Here is a 27,131-nt window from a genome sequence, read left to right as displayed (position 1 = left end):
TTGATATACACAAGAAAAAGTAAGGGCCCCAAAATGGAACCTTGTGGGACCCCACATGTAATTAGTTCCCAGTTGGATGATGCCTGATAGCTTGATACATGCCTCTTTCCTAATAACACCCTTTGTTTCCTGCCAGAGATATAAGATTTGAACCATTTTGCAGCATTTCCTGTTATACTATAATATTCTAGTTTACTTAAAAGGATATTGTGATTTACACAGTCAAATGCCTTTGACAGATCACAAAATATACCAGTTGCCTGCAATTTTTTGTCTAATGAATTAAGCACATTTTCACTGTAAGTGTAGATAGCCTTCTCAATATCAGAACCTTTTAGAAATCCAAACTGTGACTTTGACAGTATGTTATTTGAGATAAGATGGTTATAAAGACGACTGTACATTACTTTTTCGAAAATTTTTGAGAATGCTGGCAACAGTGAAATTGGACGGAAATTTGATGCTATTTCTTTATCTCCCTTCTTAAACAGTGGCTTAACTTCAGCATATTTCAGCCATTCAGGAAATATTCCACTAATAAACGACTGGTTACACAGATAGCTTAATATGTTACTTAGCTCAGAATCACATTCTTTAATTAACTTTGTTGATATTTCATCATACCCACTAGATGTTTTTGATTTTAAAGATTTTATGATGGACATTATTTCTGTTGGGGTAGTGAGGGTCAAATTCATATTAAGGAAGTTACTTGAAATGTCTGGTCTAAGGTAACCCATAGCAGCATCTACCGAACCTGACAACCCCATCTTGTCAGTAACAGTTATAAAATGTTTGTTAAAAAGTTCTGCAACACTATACACATCTGTCACCAATGTATCATTTACTCTTAATGCTATTTGTTCCTCTTCATGCCTGGTTCTACCGGTCTCCTCCTTCACTATATCCCATATTGTCTTTATTTTGTTATCCGATATGACTATCTTTTCCTTGTAATATATTTGCTTTGACATCCGTATTACAGTCTTTAATATTTTGCAGTATTTCTTATAATGTGCTATAGCATCAACATTGGAAATGTTTCGGAGTGACAGATACAGTTTTCTTTTTGTTTTACAAGATACCCCTATTCCTCGAGTAATCCATGGCTTCTTTGTAGACTTTGCTCTAACCTTGGTAAGTTTTGGGGGAAAGCAGTGTTCGAATAAGGTAAGCACTTTATTAGCAAAAATGTTATATTTTTCATTCATGCCATGAACGCTGTAAACATCAGTCCAGTGAATGTCTCTGAGGAGTGTCCTAAAATAATCAATTTTTGGCTTACTGATTACCCTTTTGAGCTCAGATTTAACAGATTTTATATCCTGTTCAGTATTAACATTTAACAGAAGGAACTGCATGTCATGGTCTGAGAGGCCATTGACTATTGGTTTTGTAATATAATTTTGTTCATTGGACTTTTCTATAAAGATATTATCAATGGCTGTTTGTGAGCAAGTGGCTATCCTAGTGGGGAACTTTACTGTGGGAATTAAGTTGAATGATAGTGTTACTAACTCAAACAAGTTCTTATTGGGAAAGTCTTTAAGGAAATCTACATTGAAATCACCAGCAACCACTATTTCTTTGTTTTTGGTTGTTAAATGGGCCAGTACAGCTTCAAGGTGGTTGACAAACAGATTAAAGTTACCTGCAGGTGCTCGATATACACTTAATATTATGAAGGATTTTTTGTGAAATTCTAATTCTGTTGCACATGCTTCCATATGCTGTTCTAGGCAAAATTTATGAATGTCTATGTTCTTAAATTTATGACAGTTCCTGATGAATGTGGCAACTCCTCCTTTCTCCATTTCTGATCTACAAAAGTGAGATGCTAACCTAAACCCTGTAACACTTAAAAGTTCTATACCAGTGGTCACATGATGTTCAGAGAGGCAGATTATGTCAGCTGGGTTTGAAGACTCTAATTCATCTATGCAGATAGTTAATTCATTAATTTTATTTCTCAGTCCTCGAATATTTTGATGCAATAAAGATAGCTGACATTTCTCATTGACTGAGTTAAGATTGGGTGGAGTTAAAATATCTGCTGACAGTTGAAAATTCTTAACCAATGGCTGTTTATGCTGATGTAATAAGCTGGAATTATGTTTTTTGATTTCTTTTTCAAACTGAAGATTTGTCTCAGTTCTAACCTCTCTTAAAATTTGCTTTCTTTCTGTCCTCCCTACCCTAAAAAAGGGTCTTTTCTGAATCCTATAACCACTGGTATTTTACCACTCATGATAGTGCCTCCCCCCTTTAACTTTCCTGCTATTTCCCCAGCCAATTTACCCTTCCCCTTCCTGTTGAGGTGAAGGCCATGCCTAGTATAATCCCACCTACTGAGAGAATCAACAGGAACCACACCAATGTGTGACCCCGCACCCGACATGAGCAGCCGTTCCAGCTCCAAATTAACTCTCTTGACAGAAGAGTTCAAATGAGGTCGGTCATGGCGCCCAAGAACAGATACAAACTCAACACTAGTATGCTTCGATGCTGACACAATCTTCGCCAGGTCACACTCTATACTGTACCCAGGATCTCTGTCAATACTGTTACCTGCCCCACCCACTATAACCACGGTGTCTTCCTTAGTGAAATCTTTGCAAAGTGATCCTAAATCCTCTGTCACCTGCTCCAGACCAGCACTAGGTTTAAAAAAATTGGTGACCTGGTATTCTGATCCTAGTTCATCCTGCAAAAGTTGGCCAACACCTCTTCCATGGGAACTACCTAACAACAACACTTTCTTTCTCTTTACTGATTTCCCTACATTCTTACTTTTCAATTTGCTGCTGAAAGTTTGTTGTGCCCTGTCTACACCTGCAACTGCTTGAGGCTCACCAGCTTCTAACTGAAGCAACAGGTCAAATCTATTTTCCACATTCACCATAAAGCTGTCAGACAAAGTTCTAGGCCTGTTCCTCCTGTTGCCTGTTGCCACTTCCCACCTCTCTTTACCCTTCTCCCTCCTTAACCTGTCAAGATCTCCCCTGGCCTTGTCTAACTCAGCCTGAAGGGCGGCAATTTTCCCCTCCTGTTCTAGTATCTTCCTATCTCTACTACAAATCCCTCCTGTTCTAGTATCTTCCTATCTCTACTACAAATCCTACAAAACCACTGATGAGTCTCATTTACTTCCCCTATTCCCACGCCACTACAGTCACCCACATGGAAAAAACTACAGCACCCATCACACCAAAGCCCCGACCTAACAATTCTACGGCAAGTCAAGCACTTTTCACTCATGATAAACGTAATAGTTTATTAAGAATAAGTCAGTTAAATTACAGATAAACACGAAAATATGGTTACACAAATTTGGCCTATACGCAACTGTTTACGCAACTGTGTGTAAACAAAAACAAAAGTGCAAAGTTTCTGAAACAACAACTTAAACTTTACGCTACTTTCCGGAAATGCTTGTTAAATAATGAAGAGGTACGCTAAGTTAAATTGCTGGAGAGAGCAAGGAACAACTAAACGAAATTCTATAGATTTGCTTCAGCAGAACGTAAACAGAAAATACAACTGTACGGTCTTTTCGTGTTTTCTGCTATATTACGTAAAGAAAAATGAAACCTTTAATGGTAGACTTAAACGGCACACTAATACACTTATTTACCACGTATTCAGTACTAATCTATATGTTTTATAATCTAAAATGACTTATCTTTACGAGAACACCAAAACTCGCGCTAGTCGCCTGGCTGCTGGGCTGTTTTTTCATCATCTTCCTTAGTCAATAGATAAGACACAACTTTAAAAACTACATGATCTTACATACTACATTCAAGGCAAGGAAAACACAATTATATAGTGTTATAAATCTACAGACATAGTGAATATTTTCTTCTAGACTAGTTATCACTATGCATCCATGGTCATATCTCTTGTCCTCTATACTAAACGTTAACAGTACTTGACATTTTACATACTTGCTTTGCTTACCAGTAGCTCCTCTTATCTGTACAAGTGCAATGGACATTTCCACAAAATTATTACTATATTTAATCTTTTCTCTAAATTGTTCAGATATGTAACAAATTGGACTACCTGTATCAGTCAAACAGTTCCCTTCCCACTGATAAATCTTAATCTTAATGTAAGGACATCCAAAATCTGAATTATCATCTTTGTTATTAGAAACTTCATGTAAAAGATCACTTTCAGTTTCATCAAATGCTACATCTACACTGCTTTTGGAGGGTTTTTCAACTTTATTGGTATCATAACATTACTTTGGTTACACATGTTGACAGGTAAACATTAAACAAACTGAATAGGTTTCACAGCACAATTAACATTACTTATTACAGAAGGAACACAAAATACATTATTGTCAAAATTACATTCCCTACTTAGATCTTCTTTCTCTTCATTCCACCAATATGGATATAAGTTTTGACTAACCACAGCTAACTTAATCCAGAATGTAAATTTATCTACATTATCATCAATTTTGTCCCAAACAAATTAAAAAAAAATTCACCTTTATTCTCTAGGCTTACAGATAACTCACCTTCACTGTTTGGATCATTACTTTGCATGACATTAATGAAAAACTGCTTTGACTGGACTGGTATTCCATGACTCTCACTTACATTATGACAAACATCAGTCATGTCAGCTGTATTCGCGAATAACTATGGAACTTCACTATTCTTAAACTCCACAAAACTGATACTCATCATCATCACCATGATTATCATCATACTTCATACTTCTTCAACCGATGAAAATCCCCAACATAGCGTTTGTCCCAAAGAAGAAGACAGTTGGTGTAAATATAACAAAGGATTGCTAACTGGTGAAGTGTACACTCATAAGCATAGTCTGCCTCATGCAATAATGGAGGTGATAAAACCTATTTTCAGAGACTTAGCAGCACCTGAACTGTTGAAAAAGTGTATTCACGGAAAAACTCAGAACCCCAATGAAAGTGTAAATAGTGTTATATGGTCGAGAATCCCCAAGACTGTATTTGTTGGAATAGAAACACTTCACTTTGGTGTGTATGATGCTGTTGCGACTTTCAATGATGGCAACATTGTAAGGTGCAAGGTATTTAGAAATATGGGAGTGAAGATAGGTTCTAACATGGTACGAGCGATGCTTGCTTTAGACAAGGAACGCCTTCGGGCTGCAGACAGGGCTGTAAAGAGTCTAGAAATACAAGCAAGAGTAAACAGGAGGAGGAACAAGAGGAAGCTGGAGGAGGAGTTTGCAGAGGATGAAGATAATCCATCCTATGGACCTGGAATGCACTAAAAAGTTAATCCAATCTTTGTCGCTCGATTCTCAAAACTTTTATTTTCTCATACAAATTACATGTTTTGTAAGGATCTTCCAAACATATTTGTTTCAAACTTTCAGTAAATGTTACACAGTACCTTCTGCATAATTTAACACAGCCTTTTTCCAAAAAAACTGTATATTTTTGAATATATAAATAAAAAATTGCAAAAAATGTTGTGAATTTTCATTACAATTGAAAAAAAATCATCTTTAATAACTGAACTAAAATTTTGTAAAATCCCAGTGTTAAGTTGTAGCCCATATTCCAATAAATAATCTGTAAAAAGTTCAACTTCCTACCTCAAATACTTTGTGAGGAAAGATGTAATTTATAAGCGTTATTTTAACATTGCAAGTATAGGGCGTTCCGGAGCCCCTTAACTCTGAAACTGAAATCTTCTTCAGGAACTTTAACTTGTATGGTGTTCAAGTTTAAAGAACTTTAACTTTAGAGTGTCCCATCAGCATTTGACTTGGCTGTTATTATGCATTATGTATTTACTATTTAGCTTTTTTTCCCCCCCAGAAGCAGTGACTGTCTCATCCAAGCCTTCAGCCATTCTTTCACAATGGAAGATCAGACTGGCATTTCAATATTGTTTCTTCCTTATTGAAGAAGTAATTGTCTTAGCCAAGTGACTAATTCTTATATTGTACTAAACCACAATTCAGAGTAGATGTGTTATCTTTTGTTAAATGAACTTTGTTCTACCAAATCTAAGTGAACAATTTCTTGTCTGCCAAACTAAGCAGACACTACAGGAAACTCACAGTTAATCATGACTGTCAACTGACCAAAGACAAATACCCCTGTGCCTCAACACCTGAATTATCCCTGCTGTGGTTGTTACAGTCAGCTGCAGTAGGGATATTTCAGGTTCTCTGGCCACTGTATCTGGCAGTTAATTGTCCTGAATTCAAATATGCTCTGGTATCCAACACAGTGATTAATTTTGGACATAATTTGCATGCTTTTTTATTTAATTGTGAAATTACAAGCAGACTTAACAGCTGGTCATTGCTTATCTGCAGGGGGATAAATTACAAAAAATGTTAATAGACACATATGAAAGTAGAAAATAATAATATTTAAAATAAAAAGCTTTTCTTTGTCTACCATTATCCTCAGAACAGATAGGTCCCTCTGAACCTATGTTGTGAGCAGTCCACCTCTTCTACTCTAGCTTTTTCCAAACTACACATCTCTCTCTTCTTGGAAAAAGAAACTAACTGCTCCAAAAGATATATGCAGTTTTAAAAAAAAATCTCTTAAATGTGTCTAATGTGTCTATTGGCAGTACTTAAAAATTTCCCTTGTGAAGGTTCTTGTCATAATATTACATTTCTGTCAAGCAAGTTTCGTTTTTGATACAATAAACATTTTGACAACTTTTCTTAAAGGAAAGCAACAATATTTATTAAAGGAAAACAGTATTCATACAGTTCCATACTGTAGTTGCCCTTAAGAAATTAAATTACGTTACAGAGGATGCTGGGTGTAATCAACATTCAGGGATGAAATGATTAGCATAGGATAAATGTAATGTAAAATGATATCAAACTAGTTGAAAGCTTGATTATTTATTTATAAAATGAAAGAGAGAGAGATAATGAAAGCGAAGGTCAACATGTGAATTTTTTCGAATGTCTTGGGACTAGAGGTCACTGACCTGATGGTTTTTTGTCAGTTTGGCAATGCAATACCATTTCTTCAAGTGTGTCATCAAAGAGCTTGGTATTGGTTCCTGCCATATCTGGGGAGAGATTTATAGAATGTCTTTTGACTGAAAAGTACATGCCTGTTAGCTTTTCACAAAGAATGGCTTGAGTTCATCCAACTAAATCTCTTTGTAAGTGGCTTTTTGGACCTTGAATTCAGCTGCCACCATCCTTGGGTACAGATTTTCAGAATGCCTTCAGAATGGAGCTACTGACCTGGTAGTTTCCTTCAAAGAGTTTGTTTAGTTGGTCTGATGATTCAACTGCTTTAGCATGAGGGGTGACTTCTTGATCTCACAGTCAGCCCTGGTCATCTAGGGAAGGAGTCTTATTGGACCGCCTTTGAGGATACTAACCTGGTAGTCTTCAATGAAGACCACATTGTATTCTGCTATTGAATTCAGCTTTTGGCAGACTGACTGCACCTATCTGAGCACTACTTCCCCTTCCTCAGACTCTACTCTGGTTTGATGTTGGTCATTATCATGTTTTGGAAGAGATTGATCAGAATGTCTTATATCTGAAAATTACTCACTGGGTGATCTTCCACAAAGAGCATCTTGAATTCATTCAACAGCCCCTATTTCTGGAAGGCTTGCTGCACCTTGGTCACAATCATAACCACCCTCAGAAGGGAGGACTATTGACCTTGTAGTTTCCTCCAAAGAGCCCATTCATCTGATCTGCAATTCAGCTGTTTTTGCTTTGGGGTGGGTAGGGGGTTTCTGGACCTCATAAGTTGTCCCTGGTACACTTTGGGAGGAGATTTGTTAGAATGCTTCTGAAGGCTACTAACCTGGTAGTCTTCAATGAAGAGCATCTTGAGTTCTTCAATCTGGCGCTCTGACTGCACCTCTTCGAGTACGGCTTCCTCCACCTGGGTCTCCGCCCTGACCATATCTGGGAAGGCAAGTGCGAGTGTGTTGGCCAGTATGTTGGACCTGTCACGTTGCCTGGCCTTCAATCGCTGCCTCTTGAGGCGCTCCTGTTCCCTGAGCTGCTGCAGAGGCTTCTGTGCTTCTGATAGCCCACCACCCTCTCGTGCTGCCCCGCCGCCTACACGGGACAGGTACCTCCGTCTAAACCTGTCTGCACCATGTTGCTCCACCTCTGTGTCACCCACAGCAAAACGTGCAGGTTTTTTGGCCTGAAAAACATACAGTTTTTAAAATGAAATCATGCTTGATCTACAAGTAGTGACCAAAATTTTTGATTAATCATGTAATTTGAAAAAGGACAAAAGAAAAGACTACATTTGTAGTCTGAAAGCCATAGTACAGTGTTGGGAATACTTTGAGTAGCATTTGTTCAGTTCAGGAAAGGTGCATGGGAAGAATGATTATGAGGCGTAGTCACAAGGCTTTGTCACTTATAAAAAAGTGGAGACCTTCAAGTTTGCTGAGTGTATTACTCCTTCTGTACATATTCATCACATTCACCCTTCAATTAACACATTTTTCCCAATGATGGGTGACTTGACAGTGATGTTGGTTGTAATAATCTGTGTTTTCTGTGTTCAGGAAAAATGCCATTTTGAAATTAATCTTGTTGTCATTCTGTAGCTATCTGACATACAATGGAGCCACAGAGTGGAAATGCTTCTTTGGATAGGTTCGTGCAATGTTTCATCTTGACAGGTTCCTGTGACCTCATCAGGTGATTTTGGTAGTACGCTCCTGTGTCAGTTTGCTCCTTGTCAGCACGATCCATTGGCACTACACTTGGAATATGGGAATGATGAACGAGAAAGATAAACTAGAAAATGTGAAGAAGGAAATGAAAAGATATAGTGTCAGTATTTTAGGACTTTGTGATGTGTCATGAGAGAGTACCATGGAATGGAGCAATACTGACTAGTGGGGCAATAGTGATTATTTGGCCTGTAGTTGAACTCTCGTGTAAAACTGCAACAATAATGGAGCCAACGTGCAATGTATTAACAAAGGTAACATTTTTGTTTACTTAGTTGAGTGCCGAGGATTCGCTCAGGTGTCACCTACAATTGGCCAGTAAATGTTGTGAAAAACAGTCTATTGCATGTAGAAAAGTTAACAGTGAAAACTACAGATGAAAAGTTTTACAGGCAGGGAGGAGGATGAGAGTAGTGTTTAATGTCCCACTGACATTGAGGTCATTAGAGATGGAGCACAATCATGGATCAGGGAAGATGGGGAAGGAAGTTGGCCATGTCCTTTCAAAGGAACCATCCCAACATTTGCCTGAAGTGATTTAGGTAAATCACAGAAAACCTAAATCAGGGTGGCCAGAAGTGGGTTTGGAGCATCATCCTCCCAAATGCGAGTCCAGTGTGCTAAGCCACTGTGTCACCTTGCTCGGTTCCAAAGGCTGTACAAATAGAGTAAATTAATACTGTTAACTATTCCTTAGTTGGTTGGGTATCATATGAACATTTACATAAATTTTTAAGTAAAACTATTTTGAAGTTATAGTGCTTTATATGGAAAGTTGTCTTGTTATAGGGTAATAACAACCTTGGTGAAAACATATGTCAAAAAGCTTGGGTCCATTGAAAGGTGCAAATACAGTTCCATTTTCCTGGAAAATGCAGTAAAGGCCATGGTCAAGGGAAAATGAGCATGAGGAGAGCATCAAAAGAGTTTGCTGTACTGTACACAACCTTAAACAATAAGTTATGGAGTAGGTATAAACACAAGGTGGGTGCACCAACAGCTTTAAATAGCAAATAGGAGAAAATGCTTGTTGAGGATCTACTGATGTGTGCCAAGAGTGGTTTTCCACTCCGAAATATGGTTGTACATCACGTCATATAGGGTTACCTTAATCAAGCAGGGAAAATCGAAAAGAAATTTAAAAACAGTTGGCTATGAATGGGATGGGTTCATGCATTTCTAGAAGAAGCTCCATACTGATGGTGAACATTGGAAAGAACAAGGAAAGAGTTACAGCAGCTGTTTCAGGGGAGATTGGAATGATATATTATGATAATCTTAGGGAAACGTTGGGTGGAGTTCTTGAGTTAACTAAATGGAACAATTTTTTCTGATGACAGAGGACAGATGAAGATGCTTGTCAAAAGAGGCATGAAGCATCCCAAAAGAATTTTAGACACATCTAAAACTAGTATCAGTGTTATGATGACAGCATATGAGGATGGAACTTGGTTACCGCCATTTTCTATTTACAAAAGTAAGCACCTGTATGATACTTGGACTGAAGGAGGTGTCAATGGGGCTGTTTACAACAGAAATGTGAATGGGTGGTTCTATCTCAACATGTTTGAATCATAGTTCACGAAAATTTTGTTGCCTTATGCTAAGAAGTTGCAAGAACCTACGAATATGATTGGGGATGACTTATACAGTCATCTCTTGATAAGCGTCATCAAACTTTGTGAGGAATATGACATTAGATATCTCCTCCTGCCCCCAAATTCAACCCACTGTTACCAGCCTCTTGACATGGCATTCTTTTGCAATATGTATTAGATGAGTGGAAGAAAACCAATAGAGGACTGATGCAGAAGTCAGCATATCCTAAACTGTTGAAAGAAACTTTGATGAAAATAGGTATGAATTCTGCAACCAACATATTATCAAGGTTTTAAAAAAAACTGATATTGTGCCTTTCTGTTCTGAAGAAGTGTTGTGTTAGATTTCACAAAATGAGAATGATGTTAGCAGCGATAAACCCTCCTGGACTGCATCCTTTGAAAAAAATCTCCAGCGAGCTCGAGTTGGTGACCCAGATATGAGCAGACCTGTCTGTCTTGCAAAGTGCTTGACTGTACCTCCCAGAAAAGGCATTGTGATTAAGGATTTGGTTGCTGGTGATATGGAGAACAACAAGGAAAATATTGAATCACAAGAAGATGAAAATATGCTGGTAACAAGAAACTCAGGCTCCAAATTGCTAGAATCATGTCACTTCTTCCTCAAAGATACTACTTCAACTTTAGTCAAAACAGAAAAGGAACAGCAGCTGTTGAGTGGTGCTCTTGTTCTTGTCACATTACCAGGGAAGAAAAGAATTTGACATTTCATTGGCCAGATAATAATAAAGACATGTTTGGGGCTCTATGAAGTAACTTCACTCGAAAAAGAAACATTGGAGCCACAACCTCTTTCATATTCCCAGATTCTGCAGACACAATGGACATAGCAAAAGAACAAACTGTCACAGAGCTGAATCTGATGTCTTGCAAATGAGGGAAGTTTACTTTCCCTGACACTGATGTTAGCATTGTGGAATAGGACTGATTGTAATGAAACAAGTGTTTAAATATGAGTATCGAATTATGTCTTAATTTTTAAAATTATTCTTGTTCGTATATTTAAATGTGTAGGCCTATTTCATTATTTTGTAACTACAGTAAAATTTTTATCGTTGTAAGCTATTGAAAAGTGTAACCGCAATAGTCAAGCAAAATAAACCCCTGATCAGAATTACCCCACACCATTGGTAACCCCAACCAGCACTTTCCCATACTCGTGATATGTTCACCTGCTTCAATTTTGTATTATTATCAAATGGACTAGAAAGAGCCACTCACTTTAAATATAAAATAACATAAGTTTAGTTTTAATGGCATGGGAAATATCAGTAAAAACAACCAAAATGGTATTACCCCTTTTTATGGTATACGGTGATGTGCAAGGGAGGAGACTACAAAGAAGGAGAAGTTGACTTATTGTACAATAAGAATCTGAATACAAATATAATCAAGATAATGCCTGTCATTGACAGGGTGATAGTAATGAAGATACTGAGTGACCCTGTAGATACCTTATTTGTTCAAGTGCACATGACTGCCTGCATTGGAATCAGATGAGGAAGAGATGGACAAGATATATATGAACAGAGAGAAGATGTGTTTAAAGAAAATGGAAAAGGTTAAATAAGAAAAGTGATGATGGCAGATTGGAACAGCATGATGGCAAGATGTAGGGATGGAAATGGTGTTGGAGATTATGGACTAGGATGACAAAATTGAGGATAAGATAAACTGGTGGGATTTTGAAGGGTCTTAGCTTTTAGATTGCCAACATCTGGTTCAGGAATCATAAATGAAGACTATTTACATGGAAAACACAGATAATTTAAAATTTAACCAATCAAAGATTTAAAAACATCATCAGACTGTCTAAAACTACCCCTGGGGTAGATACCAATCCAGATCAGAACTTATTTGTAACAGACACAAGAACTAGGCTGGTGCAAATTAAAAAGAAACAACCTGTGAGGAAGTCGAATCTGGCTAAACTAAAAAATGGAGATGGCAAGTCCTTTAAAAATAGTATGGAAGGAAACATGGAAGTCTGATACCAAGTTTGGATATATCAGAGAAACAGTTTATCATCACATATGAAATGCTGGAAATTTTGGAGTAAGAAGTTGGAAAACTGGAGGAATGAACAGGAATAAATCATAAAAAATGTATTATATAAAACTGCTAAGTGGAGACAATGGAAAAATGACTCTTCACAAGAAAGAAAATGACAATATAGATAACTGAATAATGAATTGGGGGGGGGGGGGGGGCTACTGAGAAAGTAGGAGAAGACAGGATGAAAAAACAAAGTGAGGAAAGTGTAGAACAATGAAAGAACCATGAAAAATTAGCATGCAAGAAATGCTACACAAACAGGGAAAAGCAACAATGAATGAAAATTAAGATGTATGGAAAGAGTACATTGAAGATCTATGTGATTCTACTGTTGATCATGAAGGATTAGTCTTAGAACATGACCAAAAATGTGACAAAAATCACTGGGGACTAATAATAGAAAAATGGGAGGTGGAGAAAGTGACCCAGGATCTTAAGGAAAGGAAAGTGGTGGGTTGTGATCAAATGCCATTCAAGGCACTGAAGGCCTTAGGGAATGATACTATAAATAGTTACAAATCTGATCAACAGAATATATGACATAGGTATCTGGCTTGAAGGTCTCCCTAGGATCATAATGCTTTCCTTACCAAAGAAATGCAATGCCAATCATTGTAAAGATTGTGTTACAACTTGTTTTATAAGCCAAGTTACTAAGGCCGTGGCCAGAATAGTGCTGAGAAGAATAGAAAGGAAAATAGAGGAGAATACAGAAGAAGATCAGTTTGCATTTAGAAAAGAAAGATGGGCAAGATATGCAGCTGGGTGTCTGAGGATGATGGAAGAAAGATATTTGGATACGAAAAAAGAAACGTACAGTTGTTTTGTCAACAGGGAAAAAGCATTTGACAGAACTGATTGTTGTATGCTGATGAAGATTTTGAAAGATATTGGTATAGGTTCAATGGATAGGATGTTGATAAAGCAACTCCATATGGGACCGAATGTGGTAGTTTGAGAGTTACTGTATGTTAAAAGCATTTTTCAATATACACGCAGAAAAGCTAATTAATAAAGCTTGGAAAAATCAAAAGGATTTGTAGTGGGAGGAGAAAGAATAAAAGCCATCAAGTATGCTGATGATATGATTGTGCTAGCAAAAATCAGGAAAGAGCCTGTGGCTTCACATCCGTATTCAAGAATTTTCCCCACTTTACCCAGATAATTTTCTGTATAATGATGGTGTTAAGTGTAAATAATTGAAATAATACGTAATTTACTGGTGATTTGTCATCTGTGAAATCCAGTGATATGTGAACTTTATAATCATTAACATTATCACTTGTAAAAAACAAAGATATTAGTGTTAATTAATTACATATATGACATGTCAATGCAAAAAGAACCACTTATTTTGTGTTGCTTGATCAGTGCCTGTTGTTACCAAGTTGTATCATTTTATGTGAGTCTTATTTTTCTGTGTAGGTCAAATACATATTAAAAAGTATTTCTTGCATTATGACCGTGTCATTTAAAAAGCTTTTCATGTCAGAATAAAATTTAATTATTTGCAGTGAAAGTTAAATATTTAAATATGGAAGCATTTTGTTTGGTCCACAATATTTTTAAATGTCATTTTGTATGTAATTACTATTTGATTCTCACATTCATTAGAACCTGGAGTAATTTATTAGCACAAAGTCCAATAACATTTCTGAGTACAATTCTTCCAAAAGGAAACTCGATTTCTTTTCACAGTCATTCAAATTACCAAATTAATTGATTCCAAGCTAACAGTGGGCTGCAGCTATATTTTTCAGTTTTAAAATAATTTACACCAGACTTGCCTGCCTCAGTGATACAGATAGCTGTACCGTAGGTGGAAGCATAATGGAGGGGTTTCTGGTGAGAGGCCAGACAAATATGTGGTTCCTGAAGAGGAGCAACAGCCTTCTCAATAGTTACAGGGGCAACAATCTGGATGATTGACTGATCTGGCCTTGTAACATCAACCAAAATGGCCTTGCTGTGCTGGTACTGCAAACGGCTGAAAGCAAGGGGAAACTACAGTCGTTATTTTTCCCAGGGGCATGCAGCTCTACTGTATTGTTATATGATGATAGCAGCCTCTTGGGTAAAACATTCTGGAGGTAAAATAGTCCCCCATTTGGATATCCGGGCGTGGACTAATCAGGAGGACATCGTTACCAGGAGAAACAAAACTGTCAATCTACAGACTGGAACTTGGAATGTCAGATCCCTTAATCAGACTGGTAGGTTAGAAAACTTAAAAAGGGAAATGGATAGGTTAAAGTTACATATAGTGGGAATCAGTGAAGTTTGGTGGAAGGAGGAACAGGACTTCTGGTCAGGTGAATACAGGGTTATAAATACACAGTCAAATAGGGGTAATGCAGGAGCAGGTTTAATAATGAGTAAAAAATAGGAATGCAGATAAGTTACTATGAACAGCATAGTGAATGTATTATTGTAGCTAAGATAGATACAAAGCCCACACCTGCCACAGCAGTACAAGTTTATATGCCTACTAGCTCTGCACATGAGGAGAAGATTGAGGAAATGCATGATGAGATAAAAGAAATTATTCAGATAGTTAAGGGAGCTGAAAATTTAATAGTCATCGGGAACTGGATTTTGGTAGTAGTAAAGGAAGAGAAGGAAAAATAGTAGATGAATATGGAATAAGGGAAAGGAATGAAAGAGGAAGCTACCTGGTAGAATCTTGCAAAGAGCATAATTTAATCATAGCTAATACTTGTATTCAGAATCATGAGAGAAGGTTATACACATGGAAGAGACCTGGAGACACTAGAAGGTTTCAGATTGCTTATACAATGGTAAGACAGAGATTTAGTAACTAGATTTTAAATTGTAAGACATTTGCAGGGGCAGATGTGGACTTTGATCACAATGTATTGGTTACGAACTGCAGATTAAAACTGAAGAAACTGCAAAAAAGTAGAATTTTGACAAAGTACTGAAAGACTTAAGATGAAACAAGACCCTGGGAGCAGACAACATTCCAAATACCATCAGACTTCAACAAGAATGTAATAATCCCAATTTCAAAGAAAGCAGGTGTTGACAGGTGTGAAAATTACCGAACTATCAGTTTAATAAGTCAATGCTGCAAAATATGAACATGAATTCTTTACAGAAGAATTGAAAAAAATTGGTAGAAGCCATTCTCAAGGAAGATCAGTTTGGATTCCATAGAAATGTAGGAACACATGAGGCAATACTGAACCAATGACTTCTCATAGAAGATAGGTTGAGGAAAGGCAAACCTACATTTATAGCATTTGTAGATTTAGAGAAAACTTTTGACAATGTTGATTGGACCACTGTCTTTCAAATTCTAAAGATAAGAGAGGTAAAATACAGGGACTGAAAGACTATCTACAATTTGTGCAGAAACCAGATGGCAGTTATGAGAGACAAGGGTCATGAAAGGGAAACAGTGGTTGAAAAGGGAGTAGGATGGGGTTGTAGCCCATCCCTGTTGTTATTCAATCTGTACACTGAACAAGCAAGTAAAGAAAGCCAAAGAAAGATTTAGAGTAGGAATTAAATTTCAGGGAAAACAAATCCAAAATTTGAGGTATGCCAATGACACTGTAATTCTCTCAGAGACAGCAAAAGGCCTTGAAGAACAACTGAACAGAATGGACAGTGTCTTGAAAGGAAGATATAAGATGAACATCAACAAAAGCAAAATAAGGACAATGGAATGTATTCAAATTAAATGAGGTGATGCTAAGGGAATTAGATCAGAAAATGGGACACTTGAAGTTGTACATGAGTTTTGCTATTTGAGAAACAAAATAACAGGTCATGGTCAAAGTATGGAGGATATAAAATGTAGACTGGCAATGGCAAGAAAAAAGTTTCTGAAGAAGAAATACACATTTAAGTGTCCGGAAGCCCTTTCTGAAAGTATTTGTATGAAGTGTAGCCATGTATGGCTGTGAAACATGGACGATAAACGGTTCAGACAAGAAGAGAGTAGAAGCTTTTGAAATGTAGTGCTACAGAAGAATACTGAAGATTAGAAGAGTTGAAGACATTACTAATGAGGAGGTACTGAAGAGAGTTGGGGAGAAGTGAAATTTGTGGTACAAGCTGACTAAAAGAAGGAATCAGTTGATAGGACACATTGTGAGGCATCAAGGGATCACTAGTTTAGTACTGGAGGAAGTGTTGGGGGTAAAAATTGTGGAGGGTGACCTAGGGATGAAGACAGTTGGCAGATTCAGAGGTATGTAGGTTGCAGTAGTTACTCAGAGATGAAGAGGCTTGCACAGGATAGAGTAGCATGGAGAGCTGCATAAAACTGGTCTTTGGACTGAAAACCACAACAACAACAACAACAAAGTAAATGAAAGTTAACAGCATTATTAATCAATCCAGTCTTTTACAAAAGCAATTAAAATTGAATCAGAGCTATATGTTGCCCCCCCCCCCCCAGTTTTCTTATAATGCTATAATCAAATTACTTTTAAAGGTCCTTATTGATCACACAAATTTTATGTTTCACTATTATTTTTTGGCTACTTCCATCTTCAGATCAGTTAAAAATAGAAAAACAATGATGTAACCATCCAAGAAAAATAAATATTTACATGGTTAATAGCCATGCGTACCAGTGATACATACCATAAAATATTATGATGTAGGCATCAACGTCAAAATCTATACAGCCAGGTACGTAGTAAGTGATGGTGATGGCCAAGATGTGTCTAGTATTTATACAAATAACTGAGGCTAGCATAGGGCACTACAGCTAGGGTACACGTGTAATCAGAATCATAAATTTAATAGCTAAAATGTAGTATGTATAGTCATTAACTGAAATTAATTCATAGTGCAAAATGTGGGTAAAGTGTTTGGAATGAAGCTGAACATTGGCAAGAGCAAAGTAATGAGAATAAGAAAAGATGATGACACAATTTATACATCACTAGATGGAATAGTATTAGAACAGGTTCATCATTCCATTATTTGGGAAGCTTGATAGCTTCCAGCAGAAGTCATACAGACAAAATGATATGCTGAATCTCCATGGGAAAGAGAGATTTTGGGAGAGCAAAAGGTTTGCTGACAGTTAGAAGCCTCCTTATTACATTAATGGAGAGCCTCAACAAATGTTTTGTGTGAACTGTGGTGTTTTATTGTTAAAAAATGTGGACAGTTAGACAGAAGGAGCAAAAACATTTAGAAAGTTTTGAAATATGATTATGGAGAAGAATGGAGAAAATGAAATGGAGTGACTGTATGAGAACTGAGGTGGTCCTGAGCAGGGTAGGAGAGGAGAGGAACATCACAAGGATGGGAATGATACAGAAGAGGAAAACCTCTTGGATGGGACATATTATGTAGGCATTGTCTACTATAGAGAATCATGGAGGGAAAAGTAGAAGTAGGGGAGGGGTGGGGGATTACTTTATCAGCAGTTCAACTTTTTTGGATGTGTTTATGTGGAGAATCCACACAAAGAAGTCATCTGGATTGGCTTAATACAGCTGCAACATTTCTATTGCTGCCTCAATTCAGTAGGATTTTTGAATGGGTGTGAATAGTCCCAGAACCCACTGGACAATGACCTTTGTCACTTTTGAAACATCATGCAAGATGATACAAAAGTGATTTTCACTTTTTCCAGTATTACCTCAATTGCAGTACAGTGTTGGAGAAGTGGGGTCTCCACTTTTCTTGTGATTCCTGGTTCCTCACAGAGAGACTGTGTGCCACTTTGTTCCTTGTCATTCAGGCTTCTGCTTGGCTTAAACATTGAGTCATATGACTGTTCATTGTTTCCATACAATTCCACCAACTAATCATAGATTGTTGTAATATTGTTCCCCTTTGAACACAGAAAATGATTTAGTGCACAATGCACTTTCTACTTTATCAATGGACTGTGTCATTTTGTTTTGGCTCCTCTAGCAGTGTGCTACAATACCGTGGCATGAGGATTTCAATGTACAAAAAGAAAAAACTGAAATTTCTTGGCAGATTAAAACTGTATGCCAGACCGATACTTGAACTCAGGACCTTCGCCTCTACCGACTGAGCTATTCACGAAGCACGACTCATGGCCCATTCTCACAGTTTTACTTCTGCCAGTACCTCATAACGTACCTTACAGACTACTGGTGGAAGTAAAGCTGTGAGGGCAGGTTGTGAGTCATCCTTGTGTAGCTCAGTTGGTAGAGCACTTGCCCTCTAAAGGCAAAAGCCCCAAGTTTGAGTACAGGTCCAGCACATAATTTTAATCTGCCAGGAAGTTTCATATCAGCACACATTCTGCAGCAGAGTGAAAATTTCATTCTGGATAAAAAATACAATTCCTGGTACATAACTTTTCAAGTTAATAATGAGCACTTTATGATTACACTTCACATTGGTAATCCTCATGGGAGAAGTAAGTCGCTTGACTCTTCTCGGAATGTATGCTCTTTAACAAAAGCTTCCCCGTGATACATAATTGCTTTCTACCACTGGAGTTGGATGAACACTTCAGTAAGAACACATGATGAAATGTACAGTTCTTATTCAAGCCTTTTCTATCTCCTCTATGAATCCTACACAGTACAGGTCCAGGCTAATGAAAATAACTCAAGAATGGACAGAAGGGTGTTTTGTAAGGTAATTGCTTGATGAATGAATTACATTTATTTCAGATCCTTCCATACAATCTCAGTCTTGTAACTACCTTTACTACAACTTGTTTAATGAGTCCTTCTACCTTAGATAGCTCCATATAGATACTCCTACATATTTTATAGTTGTAAATGTTTTCAGTGGTTGCTTGCCAGTGGTGTTATCAAACAGCAATGTGGATTTCCTTCCTCTCTAGGCATGATGTAAATATAACATTTCTTTGAGTTGAGGGTCAATTGCCAGTCTATCAATCTTCTAAAGGTCTTTCTACATTTCAAGAGAATTCCCTTGTGTTTCAGCTTTGTAAATATACATCTGTGTGTACATACATACTGTGTAAACCAATATGAAGGGTACTGTACCAAATATTAGGTTTCTTCCCGTTCCACTCACGTATGGAGTGCGGGAAGAATGACTGCTTAAATGCCTCTGTACAAACTGTAATAAGTCTAATTGTCTTTATGCTCACTGTGCACTTAATTTTGAAACAGTGTTTCACTACAGATAAATACACCACGAGCCAAAGTTCTGAGGATACTATTAATATTGTCTGTCAGCTCATTAATACATAACATCAGCAGCAAGGGGCCCAACACAGCTTTGTAAATATACATCTGTGTGTACATACATACTGTGTAAACCAATATGAAGGGTACTGTACCAAATATTAGGTTTCTTCCCGTTCCACTCACGTATGGAGTGCGGGAAGAATGACTGCTTAAATGCCTCTGTACAAACTGTAATAAGTCTAATTGTCTTTATGCTCACTAAGAGCATCACTGTAGAATATTCCTAGATATCTCAATACTGGTTCTTGAGATGATGTAAGTATGCTTTCTGGGTATAGCTGAAGTTTGTCTTCAAGCATCTGTTAAAAGAGTTCTATTTCATGTTAATCAGCATTTCTGTGATTATCTTCCGATATTGCACCATTAGGAAATCTTGTCAAAGTCAGATTGAATATCTGTGCACTTAATTTTGAAACAGTGTTTCACTACAGATAAATACACCACGAGCAAAAGTTCTGAGGATACTATTAATATTGTCTGTCAGCTCATTAATACATAACATCAGCAGCAAGGGGCCCAACACAGTTATCCAGGGCATGTCTAAAGTTCCTTCTACATCTGTCACTGACTTTCCATTCAAGACAACATGCTGTGTTCACACTATCAAAAAATCCTCAATTCAGTCACAAATTTCATCTGATACACAAATTTCATCTGATACCCCATATGATAGTAATTTCATTATTAATGACTGGTGTGTACTGATTTCAGTTTTTCAAAGTCAAGAAATCCTGCATCTGTCTGATTGCCTTAATCCATGACTTTTGTTGTCTAATATAATAATAATAATAATAATAATAATATTTATTCAACATCAAATAATCAAATAGAACCTGAGTAGCAGACATGCACAACAAAAAGACTGCTATACATTTGGGCTTTTGGCCACAAGGCCTTCATTTAAAGTAGAAAAACACACACACACACACACACACACACACACACACACACACACACACACACACATAAACACACCCATGTGACAATTGTCTCTGGCTACTGAGGCCAGACTACGTATAGCAACTGCACCTGATGGGAAAGCAATATGTGGATGATGGCAATAAGGAGGAGGTGGGACCAAGGAGGCGGAATGATAGCCAGGTAGGGGTGAGGGAAGGTGTAGTGCTACTTGTGAGCTTGTGCATAGATGTGGTGGGCACAGAGTTGGGTTGCGGGTTGCAGTTGGGAGGTTTGAGGGGGAGAGGGGGGGATGGAAAAGGAGAGAAATAAAGGAGGGGAAAAACGATTAGTGAGCACATTTGTTAAATAAGAAGGCTGTGCAGGGCTGGAGTGGCGGCAGTAGGGAAAGGGATAGGTAAGTGAAGGATGGGGACTAGCAAAGGTTGAGGCCATGGGGGTAACAGGAATGTAGGCTATATGGAAGGTACAGTTCCCACCTGTGCAGTACAGAAGGATTCAGATGGCGCAGGCTTGTGAGGCACATTGTGTTGGGCAGTGTGTCCAGCAGCTGGGTAGTGCAGTTGTCTCTTGGTCACAGTTTGTCGCAGGCCATTCACATGGATAGATGGCTTGTTCATTGTCATGGCCACATAGAAAGCAGCACCATGGTTGCAGCTCAGTTTGTAAATCACTTGACTACTTTCACACGCTGGACTAAGTAGTGTCGGGAGGATATATGGGATAGACCTTGCATCTAGGGATATAGCAGAGATATGAACCATGAGGCAAGGGGTTGGGAGAAAGGGTGGAGGAGGGATGAACAAGGATACTGTGTATGTTTTTTAGGGGCAGCAGAATATCACTGGGGGAGGGTGGGAAGGATAGTGGGTAGGATATTTCTCATTTCATGGAATGACAAGAGGTAATTGAAATTTTGGTGGAGAATGTGATTCAGTTGCTCCAGTTCTGTGTAGTACTGATTCATGAGGAGTGTTCCCTTGTGCCCAGGCGGTGGGTGTGTGGGAGATGGTAGGTGACTGGAGAGACGAGGCATGGGAACTCTGTTTCTGCACAAGGTTACATGGATAATTTTGGTCTGTGAAGGCCTCAGTGAGATCCTTCGTATATTTGGAGAGGCACTGCTCATCACTACGGATGTGGCAGCCATGAGTGGCTAGTCTGTATGAAAGGGACTTCTCAGTACGGAATGAGTGGCAGCTGTCAAAGAGGAGGTATTGTAACCACCAGCAAAAGATATCCAATGGACGACAAAGACACTCTGCACAACCACCTGAAGGCTGTAAATCTTCATCCAGACATGGTCCACAATAGAACAAAATGGAGACAGCGAATCTACTCAGCTGACCCTGCCCCCAGATGGAACGAACACTGAAGACAAAGAAGAAGAAAATGGAAAGGAACCCGACTGTCTGCTAGTGCTCATAGTGCAATGTCGGCCCAAGGCAGAACATTTCTTGTTGGCTACGTTCTGTTTACGAATCACGATTGCTGACAATATTAGCGATCTAACAATAGTGCCGCTTAAGTAGTGAGGCAAAGTTTTGTGTTGTGTGCGTCAGTTTAGAAATAAATAACAACGAAACATTGTATCCTGTTTTGTGCAGCATGGCTCTTAAATATCTGGAAATGGTAGAATCCTCCATTTCTTCTGAGGACTGTTTCCTAATGTGAGAGACCCAGTAACAGCTTACTGTTCTTCAGTTCAATTTCCGAAAATTTTTTGGGCTCGTAAGCGTATTCACTGCAGTATTTGTATTAAAGACAACGATATCAATTAGCTTTACTAATAACTGTTAAATACATGTGTATTTTTGCAGAAAATAAGAAATGGTAGTTTCACCAAAATTAGCAACATTTCAGGACGAAATTTTCACTCTGCAGCGCTGCGTGCGCTGATATGAAACTTCTTGGCAGATTGAAACTGTGTGCTGGATGAGGCTCGAACTCTGGACCTTTGCCTTTCGCAGGCAAGTGATCTGGCATCTTTTATTAGTTACAAAAAGAGAAATATTAGTGTGATTGCGTCACCTTGATCTTTGTAGAACAAATATTTTTAGTATAAAAGCCTAGAAATATGAGTGACTAAAATTCGGAAGTGTGTCTTGCATTTGGCTGAAGTTGAAAGCAGTTATGTGAAGTCCTTTGCTCGCTACTCTCGATACGCCATATTAGGTTCATCATATTTCTGTCATTTCTGTACTATAACTTGCATGTTCCGGCATTAAGCCATTTTAAGACAAAGGTGCAATGAAGATTTATCACTCTGGGTGAGATTTGTTATAGTTAAATGTCAATAAATGACAAATTGTCTAAGAAAATTTACTATCAACAGTTTTAAGGCATTAACATTTATGCATATGTGGTGGTCATGTATGTGGTTAGAGACGTAGAGTCGATGGAAGTAGGTTCGCGTTTAGACACATGCCAATATTTTTTTCATTTGTGTTTGTAACATATCCTGGGAGCTTCTTATTAGTGTAACAGAAATATAATCTACAATATTCGATGTTATGGATATAAGAGTGTGCCCTCTCGGTAATAGTTCCTCTCATTTTGTGACTTCAGTCTAATTAGCCGCGCGGGATTAGCCGAGCGGTCTTAGGGCGCTGTAGTCATGTAGTGTGCGGCTGGTCCCGGCGGAGGTTCCAGTACTCACTCGGGCATGGGTGTGAGTGATTGTCCTTAGGATAATTTAGGTTAAGTAGTGTGTAAGCTTAGGGACTGATGACCTTAGCAGTTAAGTCCCAGAAGATTTCACACACATTTGTACATTTTTGAACTTCAGTCTAATTAAAAAATGGAAGATGAAATTGCTGCTAGTAGATACAACCATCAATGACATTTATATTCCTTCTTATCACAAATGTTTGTCCGTTTTTTCCGAATATAACGCGATTTCCAAGAGTACGATTAGGCAGGAATCTATTAAATAGCTACAGCTTAAACTGTTGCGAGTGAACCGAGCAGTGATACATGTTTTCTTGAATGTCACAAATATTTGGCTGTTTATTTTCCAATATTTCGCGACTTCCGATAATGTGGTTGGGTAGTACTCTGAGAGTACAGTTTAAATTACTGCGAGTAAAACGACAGACAATGATTTTTATAGTCTCGCCTGTCACCAGTGGTTTGCTGTTTATTCGGAATACTGTATGTCGCGATTTTCGAGGATGTGCTTGGTAGAAACCTAAGAGCACTACTTAAATACACTCCTGGAAATTGAAATAAGAACACCGTGAATTCATTGTCCCAGGAAGGGGAAACTTTATTGACACATTCCAAGGGTCAGATACATCACATGATCACACTGACAGAACCACAGGCACATAGACACAGGCAACAGAGCATGCACAATGTCGGCACTAGTACAGTGTATATCCACCTTTCGCAGCAATGCAGGCTGCTATTCTCCCATGGAGACGATCGTAGAGATGCTGGATGTAGTCCTGTGGAACGGCTTGCCATGCCATTTCCACCTGGCGCCTCAGTTGGACCAGCGTTCGTGCTGGACGTGTAGACCGCGTGAGACGACGCTTCATCCAGTCCCAAACATGCTCAATGGGGGACAGATCCGGAGATCTTGCTGGCCAGGGTAGTTGACTTACACCTTCTAGAGCACGTTGGATGGCACGGGATACATGCGGACGTGCATTGTCCTGTTGGAACAGCAAGTTCCCTTGCCGGTCTAGGAATGGTAGAACGATGGGTTCGATGACGGTTTGGATGTACTGTGCACTATTCAGTGTCCCCTCGACGATCACCAGTGGTGTACGGCCAGTGTAGGAGATCGCTCCCCACACCATGATGCCGGGTGTTGGCCCTGCGTGCCTCGGTCGTATGCAGTCCTGATTGTGGCGCTCACCTGCACGGCGCCAAACACGCATACGACCATCATTGGCACCAAGGCAGAAGCGACTCTCATCGCTGAAGACGACACGTCTCCATTCGTCCCTCCATTCACGCCTGTCGCGACACCACTGGAGGCGGGCTGCACGATGTTGGGGCGTGAGCGGAAGACGGCCTAACGGTGTGCGGGACCGTAGCCCAGCTTCATGGAGACGGTTGCGAATGGTCCTCGCCGATACCCCAGGAGCAACAGTGTCCCTAATTTGCTGGGAAGTGGCGGTGCGGTCCCCTACGGCACTGCGTAGGATCCTACGGTCTTGGCGTGCATCCGTGCGTCGCTGCGGTCCGGTCCCAGGTCGACGGGCACGTGCACCTTCCGCCGACCACTGGCGACAACATCGATGTACTGTGGAGACCTCACGCCCCACGTGTTGAGCAATTCGGCGGTACGTCCACCCGGCCTCCCGCATGCCCACTATACGCCCTCGCTCAAAGTCCGTCAGCTGCACATACGGTTCACGTCCACGCTGTCGCGGCATGCTACCAGTGTTAAAGACTGCAATGGAGCTCCGTATGCCACGGCAAACTGGCTGACACTGACGGCGGCGGTGCACAAATGCTGCGCAGCTAGCGCCATTCGACGGCCAACACCGCGGTTCCTGGTGTGTCCGCTGTGCCGTGCGTGTGATCATTGCTTGTACAGCCCTCTCGCAGTGTCCGGAGCAAGTATGGTGGGTCTGACACACCGGTGTCAATGTGTTCTTTTTTCCATTTCCAGGAGTGTATTTATAGTCTTGCTTGACACAAATATTTTGCAGCAATCGAATCCTTACCAACGCTTTCGTAAATTTGTCGGTGAAGACAAATATCACACAACATGAACGAGGGACGTCAGTGACCACTGCCAGATTTCACCCGAATGCCAGATGCGCTTCCGATTTTTATGCACTGGTCTAAAAATAAAGAAGCAAGATAATAATCGACTAATCGATAATTAGGATGTAATCATTCGGTTGATTTATCCTTTACTTGTATACTGTCGCGTGACCGGTAGCGTTCGAACATTGTTGAACGTAATAACAAGGCAGGACAAAGGCGCGCTCAGATTCGATAGTTGCAGAGAAGCAACTATGCACAAGATGTACGATTTCCTACGTCATCCTACGTCTGGAAACCCAGAATCTACTCTGTAGGAATCAACATGGATTCCGGAAACAGCCATCGTGTGAGACCCAACTCGCTTTATTTGTTCATGAGACCCAGAAAATATTAGATACAGGCTCCCAGGTAGATGCTATTTACCTTGACTTCCGGAAGGCGTTCGATACAGTTCCGCACTGTCTCCTGATAAACTAAGTAAGAGCCTACGGAATATCAGACCAGCTGTGTGGCTGGATTGAAGAGTTTTTAGCAAACAGAACACAGCATGTTGTTCTCAATGGAGAGACGTCTACAGACAAAGTAACCTCTGGCGTGCCACAGGGGAATGTTATGGGACTATTGCTTTTCACAATATATGTAAATGACCTAGTAGATAGTGTCGGAAGTTCCATGCGGCTTATCGCGGATGATGCTGTAGTATACAGAGAAGTTGCAGCATTAGAAAATTGTAGCGAAATGCAGGAAGATCTGCAGCGGATAGGCACTTGGTGCAGGGAGTGGCAACTGACCCTTAACATAGGCAAATGTAATGTATTGCGAATACATAAAAAGAAGGATCCTTTATTGTATGATTATATGATAGCGGAACAAACACTGGTAGCAGTTACTTCTGTAAAATATCTGGGAGTATGCGTACGGAACGATTTGAAGTGGAATGATCATATAAAATTAATTGTTGGTAAGGAGGGTACCAGGTTGAGATTCATTGGGAGAGTCCTTAGAAAATATAGTCCATCAACAAAGGAGGTGGCTTACAAAACACTCGTTCGACCTACACTTGAGTATTGCCCATCAGTGTGGGATCCGTACCAGATCGGGTTGACGGAGGAGATAGAGAAGAGCCAAAGAAGAGCGACGCGTTTCGTCACAGGGTTAGTTGGTAAGCGTGATAGCGTTACGGAGATGTTTAGCAAACTCAAGTGGCAGACTCTGCGAGAGAGGCGCTCTGCATCGCGGTGTAGCTTGCTGTCCAGGTTTCGAGAGGGTGCGTTTCTGGATGAGGTATCGAATATATTGCTTCCCCCTACTTATACCTCCCGACGACATCACGAATGTAAAATTAGAGAGATTCGAGGGCGCACGGAGGCTTTCCGGCAGTCGTTCTCCCCGCGAACCATACGCGACTGGAACAGGAAAGGGAGGTAATGACAGTGGCATGTAAAGTGCCCTCCGCCACACACCGTTGGGTGGCTTGCGGGGTATAGATGTAGATGTAGATCCTACTATCCTCAGCAGTACCACTTACCAGTCTGCTGCGCACGTGCACCCTACCTTGAGGAGGCGCTGGTACTCCATGTCGAGCCACTTGGCGCGGTCGACACGGCGTGGCATCGCCATCTCCTCCTGGGCGGCCTCTATTTCCCGCCTCTCCTCCTCCTCGCGCTGCGCGCGCTGCGCCGCCTCCAGCAGCGCTTGCGCCGCCACGTACCCCTCCAGCCACTCCGTCACCCACTCCCGCTGCGCTTGCCGCCGGTACTGCTCCCTCTGCAAAGTACGCCACCGTCGAGTAGCCCAGTGACGAAACACACCAGCCGCGACAAGCGAAATTTACACAAGACACACAGGTCCAGTCAAACACACCGGGCCACCAAAAATTAGTCACACTACTCCTCCCCCTT

At 39.7% G+C, this 27,131-nt stretch overlaps 1 protein-coding gene across 1 annotated transcript in view; it reads right to left on the bottom strand.

Moving 5' to 3' along the window:
- The window catches only part of LOC126204580 (uncharacterized), a 46,698-nt gene extending 19,848 nt beyond the window's left edge, over window positions 1-26,850 (bottom strand). Inside the window, exons 1-3 of the mRNA XM_049938866.1 lie at window positions 26,819-26,850; window positions 26,759-26,780; window positions 7,823-8,173 (exon numbers count right to left, since the gene is read on the bottom strand). Coding sequence (XP_049794823.1) covers window positions 7,823-8,173; window positions 26,759-26,780; window positions 26,819-26,850 — 405 coding nt within the window. The remainder of the gene's footprint in view (window positions 1-7,822; window positions 8,174-26,758; window positions 26,781-26,818) is intronic.
- Between the last annotated feature and the right edge of the window lie 281 nt (window positions 26,851-27,131).

Source organism: Schistocerca nitens, chromosome 1, assembly GCF_023898315.1.
Source record: "Schistocerca nitens isolate TAMUIC-IGC-003100 chromosome 1, iqSchNite1.1, whole genome shotgun sequence".
Taxonomy (NCBI): Eukaryota; Metazoa; Arthropoda; class Insecta; order Orthoptera; family Acrididae; genus Schistocerca; species Schistocerca nitens.
Note: the sequence above shows the minus strand (reverse complement) of the source record. Positions and strands in the feature narration are given on the sequence as shown.